The sequence below is a fragment of the Pseudochaenichthys georgianus genome, chromosome 15 (genome assembly GCF_902827115.2).
Source record: "Pseudochaenichthys georgianus chromosome 15, fPseGeo1.2, whole genome shotgun sequence".
NCBI lineage: Eukaryota > Metazoa > Chordata > Actinopteri > Perciformes > Channichthyidae > Pseudochaenichthys > Pseudochaenichthys georgianus.
In genome coordinates, this window is record NC_047517.1 from 3,677,764 (window position 1) to 3,684,454 (window position 6,691).

The window sequence follows — 6,691 nt, forward strand, 5'->3', positions numbered from 1 at the left end:
TCCTGAGGCTATGAGCCAGCAGAGGAGTGTATAGAGATATGCTCAAAACTAAATAAAAAAAAAGACAAACAATTCAGCTTACCAAGTCACCTTTTTCAAAAAAGAAAAATGGCCGAGAGACGTCTCAATAAGGTTTAATCATCGAGAGGCCTGTGTAACAACTTACCACCATCCGTCTGAAGCGCCAGTCAAGAATTGAATGCAGTATCTGGGACGGGTTCAGAGTACAGCCAAAAGATCTGTGCACAAACTTATCTTGCGCCCTCTTTTTGGTCATGGACGCGTTCGTCGGGGTTGGAGGAGGGGCTCTGTGAGGAAGTGGCAGATTTCCCCCCCCCGTTGTGTACTTTCAAATTCTAGCTCACTCGAGATGGTTTCTCCAAAATGACAGGTTTGCATCCATTAAAGTGTAACTAAAAGTATCTTAGTAACACAAGAAAAGAGAATAAAGCATTGATGTCAACAAAACTGGATTGCTCCAATGAAATAATAAATAAATAATTTCAAAAAAGTGCTTTTAAAGAAAATGTATTAAGATAAAGTATTTTATTTTCAGAAATGTTTTAAGGTTTTGCATACATAAAAAGTGTATCTTACAGTTCCTTTGTGAGAGAATTGCACACAAATCTGCAGTGTCACTAAAAAGTTTTACACAGTGACTGACATTCTGTATGGGGGTTCACACCTGAGCTGCTGCAGGGAGGGGGGCGCTGAAAAGGGGGCTTTTATCCAAAGCGACTTACAATAAGAAGATACAAACTAGAAGAAAACAGAATCATATAACTATATCAGGTTTCATAGAGCCAAAACATTTCAAGTGCTGCTCAACTAGCTTTAGCTTTACTAGCCAGTCCTTTATTAGTATATAAGTGCTTTGTTAGTAATTGTATTGCTCGAAGTGGAGTCGAAAGAGATGAGTTTTTAGTCTGCGCCGGAAGATGTGTTTGTGAACAAAGGAAACCGCTCAGTTACTTAAGCAATAGCTCACTTCAGGCCGTGATATATGCTCATTATATCACAGCTAAGGGGGTTGTCGACCCTCCGCTTCGCGTCGGGCCGAACCACGCCCCTTAGCTGTGATATAATGAGCATATATCACGGCCTGAAGTGAGCTATTGCTTTTATAAAACGGTTACCAAGTGTGACAATATGAAAAAAAAATACACACTCTAATTTAAATAGTTTTTATTAGTAAATAATGATGTTCCAAATAAAATAGTCCCTCCGTTGCCTTCTGCGCGAAACATAGTGCGAGGTGGTTGCTATGCAACAACACTAACAGCTAGCGAACATATTAGACAGAGAGCGTTGATTCATTATTTGGCTATTTATTTACATTCATTTGTATGTTGCCGTTTATTGTGCACCCACTGAAAACCTGTCCAGCATCAGTAGCATGGCTTACGTGGTTACTTGTTGAGGTTGTTCTAGGCTGTTGCTTGGCGTGGTGAGAATATTGCTCCACTTTCTCCGGTCCCCGAGATTTGGCTTCCAGTAGCTCTGGAGAGAGCTTTCGCACCTATGGCCACTATCGGTCATACTTTCTCTGCTTTGTTTCAAGACCCGCATCAGAAAGCTTTTGAATGGTGGTACTTCTCCAGTTGGTCTACCTGCTCTTCACGTAGCTCTGCATGTCGTCGTTTAGGTGCTTTTTTTTTCTGGAGATAGGCACTCCTCAATCCACTCCTCCATAGTAAGACCCCCCGGAGGTCGAAGTTAATCTTAAATGTTTCCATCTTATGCTTTGTACGTTTGTTTCGTAACAGAAGAAATGTAAATATATTTATAAAACTGACAAGTCAAATCAAGCAATCTGATTGGCCGATAGTATTTTTGCGGACCTCTTTGATTACAGATTTGAAAACATCATTGATTGCTTTAAAAGTAGCTCAATTCATGATGTCAGACCTTGGAAAGTATCTAGATATCCCTGCCCTAATGCCAAAGGAACTGCACACTGAATATGTTTTGCCGTTTGATGTGTATGTCTGGACCGCTGCGTAAAAAGGAGGGTTTCTGCCCCGTTACTTCTCTCCTGCTTTCTTGTTCCAGTATGAAAAGCAAACTGCAGGCAGTTTGCTTTTCAACCCAACGGTATACTGTTTTTCTCAGACGCGGAGGGATACTGACTTGTTGTGAAAAGTAACTTACAATTCTACCTGTGGTATACGCTCAGTATATCACGGCTAAGAACCAATCAGATTGCTTGATTTGACTTGTCCGTTTTATAATAATTAATAATTTGGTGTAATGAAGTACTGCAGTGTACTTCGGGAGCTTAAGTGTAAAGATAGTTACACGTTGTGAATAATTAAAGGGAACATATTTGTGATACTGCAGTTTCCACTCCAAACCACTACTTCTTCATTATTTATATTCCCTGCATGTTGCAGTATTCATTAACTGCTCAATCACCTGAGAAGGGCTGCACTAAAAAGCATACTGTGAAAGACACACACACACATAATTACACAGATATAACGTTGCTTCATTTTCATTTATTCTTTACTGTGGTTGAGAACCATTACCCAAAAAATTATTTCCTCCTCTTCAGACCTGATTTGAGCTGTGAGGACGGAGACACTGAGATGTTGCCAAAGAGTAGATGACATGAATACTGGCTAGCGGAGGGGTGGAAGTAGTCAGTGAAATGAATGTGTGTGTGTGTGTGTGTGTGTGTGTGTGTGTGTGTGTGTGTGTGTGTGTGTGTGTGTGTGTGTGTGTGTGTGTGTGTGTGTGTGTGTGTGTGTGTGTGTTCTCAGTTATGTGATGATGATGCCATTCAAGCGTCAGGCCCTGGTGGAGTTCTCTGCAGTGGAGAGTGCTGACCGCTGTGTGTCCTGTGGAGCCAAGGAGCCAGTGTACATTGCAGGTGGGACTGCTGAGATGTCCTTATGTCTCCGGTCAGTTGCACATGCTTGTCTGTAGCATGTTCTATGTACTATATTTTCCTCCATGTGTTCATCAGGTCAGCAGGCGTACTTTAATTACTCCACATCCAAGAGAATCACAAGGCCCACCAACGCTGACAACCCCAACAGTGGCAACAAGGTCCTGCTGCTGTCCATACAGAACCCCCTGTACCCCATCACCACGGTAACCAGACACTCAAACACACACACACACTGTCACAAATATGCACAAACACAATGTCATAAAAACATACACACACACACACTCACTGTCACAAACACACACATATGCACACATTCTCACAAACATACACGCGCAGACTGTGACACGCATACACACACACACATGCACCCCCTACTTAGTGATCTCTTTCATGTTTTTCTGAAACTCTTCATAAATACAATTAAATAAAAATGATGCCGCATGTTTATAATACTTTTTCATATTATGTCTACTTTCTGACCATAGAGCTGCTCATTAGCCTGGTCTTACTTCATACCAGAGAAAGAATGGGCACTCTATGATGACACTTTTACACCAACAAAATAGACTGAGTTTTAGAGGTCTCACGAGGTCCCTAAAGAACAACCTGGAGACTTGTTGTATAGGAGTTATATTTCTGTATCACTAACCACAGCGGGTTCAGACACACTGCAGCGTTCGAAATGTGTAGATTGTCTCAAATGTTGCATTTTTTTTCCGGTCCAGGATGTTCTGTACACAGTGTGTAACCCCATCGGCAGTGTGCTGAGGATCGTCATCTTTAAACGAAATGGAATCCAGGCCATGGTGGAGTATCCTTGCTGCTGCATGTGTGAACGAGAGTGGCTCTACGTGTGTGTGTATCTGTGTGTTGAAATGTACCATATGTTGTCCTTAACCCAACTCCTTCAGGTTTGAGTCAGTTCAGTGTGCTCAGAAGGCCAAAGCTGCTCTGAACGGAGCTGACATCTATGCTGGCTGCTGTACACTCAAGATTGAATATGCAAGGGTAAGAGACAGAAGGCAGCCGCAGTCACAAGCAGGTCGTCCTGTAAAGTGCAAGCACTTTGTGCTGCTCTTCAAAGTCACTAAACAATAAATTAAATTAGATTCTTAAGGGAAATGCTTGTAGTCCGCCACCTGAGGCTCAGAATGGATTGTTAAGCAGAACCATCAGTAGCTGCCATGACAACTGTTTGGGAAAGGGTGGGCATTTCCAAAAGAAGCCTTGGTAGGTGATTGGTTGAATCATCTGATAATCGTACTCTGACTGAAGCCTGTCGGGAGAAGAGCAAAACATCTTATTATGTAGAAAGCCGGTTATATAATACAAGACATAAGAAGTGAGTCTATTATCTAGCCAAATGCCTCATTATAGATATAATTAATATATTTATATTTGAGAACCTTGATTGTTTCGTATGCACTGTGCAAAATGTATGCTTTTTCTGAAGTTAGTTAAGGCAAGTATCAGCTGATGAGATTAGTCTGAAATGCATCAACAGCAGTTTGCAATAGGCAGGAAGTGGCATCTGCATCAAATAGCAATGTGGAGAGATGCTGATGAATCTCTCTTCTTTGTTTCAACAGCCAACACGTCTGAACGTGATTACGAATGACAACGAGAGCTGGGACTACACCAAACCCTACCTGGTCAGACGAGGTAAGACGAACACTGTCTCGCTCTTTTTCTTTCTCTCTATTTACACTTAGGGCAGACCGTGACCACGTTTGGGATCACTCTACTTTCACAGTGTTGCAGATCCTGAGACACGAACGCAGTTTGACTCTGAGTTCTGTTTCGTGGCACCGCAGCCTTCCTCCATTCACGTTACACCAAGAGATAAGAATGGTCAGTCATTTGTGAAACTATGTCAAGATTCTCAGTCATTCTGGGTTAAGAAGGTAGTCTTAAACAGTTTGGACCATAAACATCCATCACACCAAGACTCCTCCGCCGCTCGTCTCTTCATCTCCAATCTAATCACTCTCACAGCAGCCAATCACAAGCCTGCACCTCCGCTTATAATGAAGGCAGAGAGCAAAATAAACATTGAGGGAGAGAGAGAACAGAGGAAGAGGGATGGACGTCAGGCTGACCATACACTGCAGCTTTCTTCCATCTTAACTTCTGCAACTCAGCAAAAAAGAAAAAGGGAGCTGGATCTCACTCCTGCTGACCGCCATGCGGCTGCTGCTTCAACATGCCCAGGATCCTGAGCCTCCCCTCTGTCTCCAGGACCTCCACCTGTCTGCTCCACACAGTGTTCTAACACTGTTGTGTCTGGGGAGGTAGCCTTGCATGGCCTGCGGTCTGGTCCACTCAGTCAGATTCTAAATGTGACTTTTATTAGTGACCATCATGCACCTCTTCCAGCTCACGGATGAACATCTAATGTCTCCTCTAAACTGCCTTTTGAATACGTTTTCATTGTGAAATGTCATTGAAAGATCTTTCTGGTGAACGCTCTCCGATGTGGACAGACATGTTGATATTCAAAAGTGTGGCCATGCCAGGCTACATTAGGAAAGGCTGATCTCTGTCACTTTACCTCCTCTGGATCAAGGATGTCACCATATCAAGTTTACAGACCCCTATTGTAGTACATATAACAACAATGATAACATATCCCTACTATAAATAGCATAACAATATTAAGAGGCATCATTAAATGAAACCTGATGTACTTATATGATTCTGTTTTCTTCAGGGTTGTGTCTTCCTGGTCGAATGTACTTATTGTAAGTCGCTTTGGATAAAAGCGTCAGCTAAATGCAATGTAATGTAAAAATGTTATTTGAACTGTACTTTATTGTTATACAGGCTTTGAAACAAGAACAACACACAAGTGTAGTTTTTCTGTTCAACAAAAATAATATAGTATTGTTAGTATTGTAGGTATAATAGTATTGTAATTTCATTTTGTTTGATTGATTTATGCATTTACAAAACACCATTACAACTGTCCGTCTCAACCAAGCGGCAAACGCTGGGGCAGAGCCGGGACGCCAATAAGGAAGTGCCACAAACTGCAGTTCATCTATTGGCCAATAGGCGATGACTGCAGAAAGGATGAATTTCCATAGACCCCCATGTTAAAATGCCCAACTTTACAGCAGAAATAAACATGTTTCTACCCCTGGGTGCAATAACAATTATTCGGGATATAGTTATATTCCACCTTAATGATTATTAATGGGTGAGTGAATTGTTTTATAACGCAACCCTTTTATTTATATTAGGTCTTAAAGTGTTTGCATGAATGAGGGCGTGGTCACTTTGATGGACAGGTACGTGCCTCACTGTCAGCTAACAGCAAGTTGTCCACTTTGCTAGTCTACAACCATAGCTAGTTGTAGTTACTGTACTTGACCCTTTAGCCGTGTTCGTGGTGATCGTGCCTGTTAGGGAATGTTGTTACAAATACCAGACAATTAAAATGTCGTGCTGTGCGGTTGAATGTACTAACAGAACTTCCAAGAAGTCTAAAATGATAATATTATACATGTTAACCCCGTTAGCAGGTGTTTGTGTGCTTGTTAGCTTAGCTTGTTATATAGCTTATTAGCCGGCTAAGGACGTAACCCTTTATACATATATATTATATATATTGTAGAGCCGATGAATGGGAGTCGGAGGCGAGGTGTTCAGGATGGAACTCCACACTTTATTATCATGAAACATCAGACAGGTAATACGTTAGCTGTTACTGCATGTCAAGCTAGCATGAATGAACCACCAACCCGGTGCCCTCGCTAACGGGTCCGGGTTGCAACACACACCAAACACACAGTG

General features: G+C 41.9%; 1 protein-coding gene across 1 annotated transcript in view; it reads left to right on the plus strand.

The window, feature by feature from the left end:
• Positions 1 to 6,691, plus strand: part of galm (galactose mutarotase) — a 75,493-nt gene that overhangs the window by 67,412 nt on the left and 1,390 nt on the right. The window contains exons 10-15 of the mRNA XM_034101153.2: positions 2,763 to 2,872; positions 2,969 to 3,096; positions 3,622 to 3,707; positions 3,808 to 3,904; positions 4,486 to 4,558; positions 4,650 to 4,747. Of these exons, the coding sequence (XP_033957044.1) occupies positions 2,763 to 2,872; positions 2,969 to 3,096; positions 3,622 to 3,707; positions 3,808 to 3,904; positions 4,486 to 4,558; positions 4,650 to 4,747 (592 nt within the window). The remainder of the gene's footprint in view (positions 1 to 2,762; positions 2,873 to 2,968; positions 3,097 to 3,621; positions 3,708 to 3,807; positions 3,905 to 4,485; positions 4,559 to 4,649; positions 4,748 to 6,691) is intronic.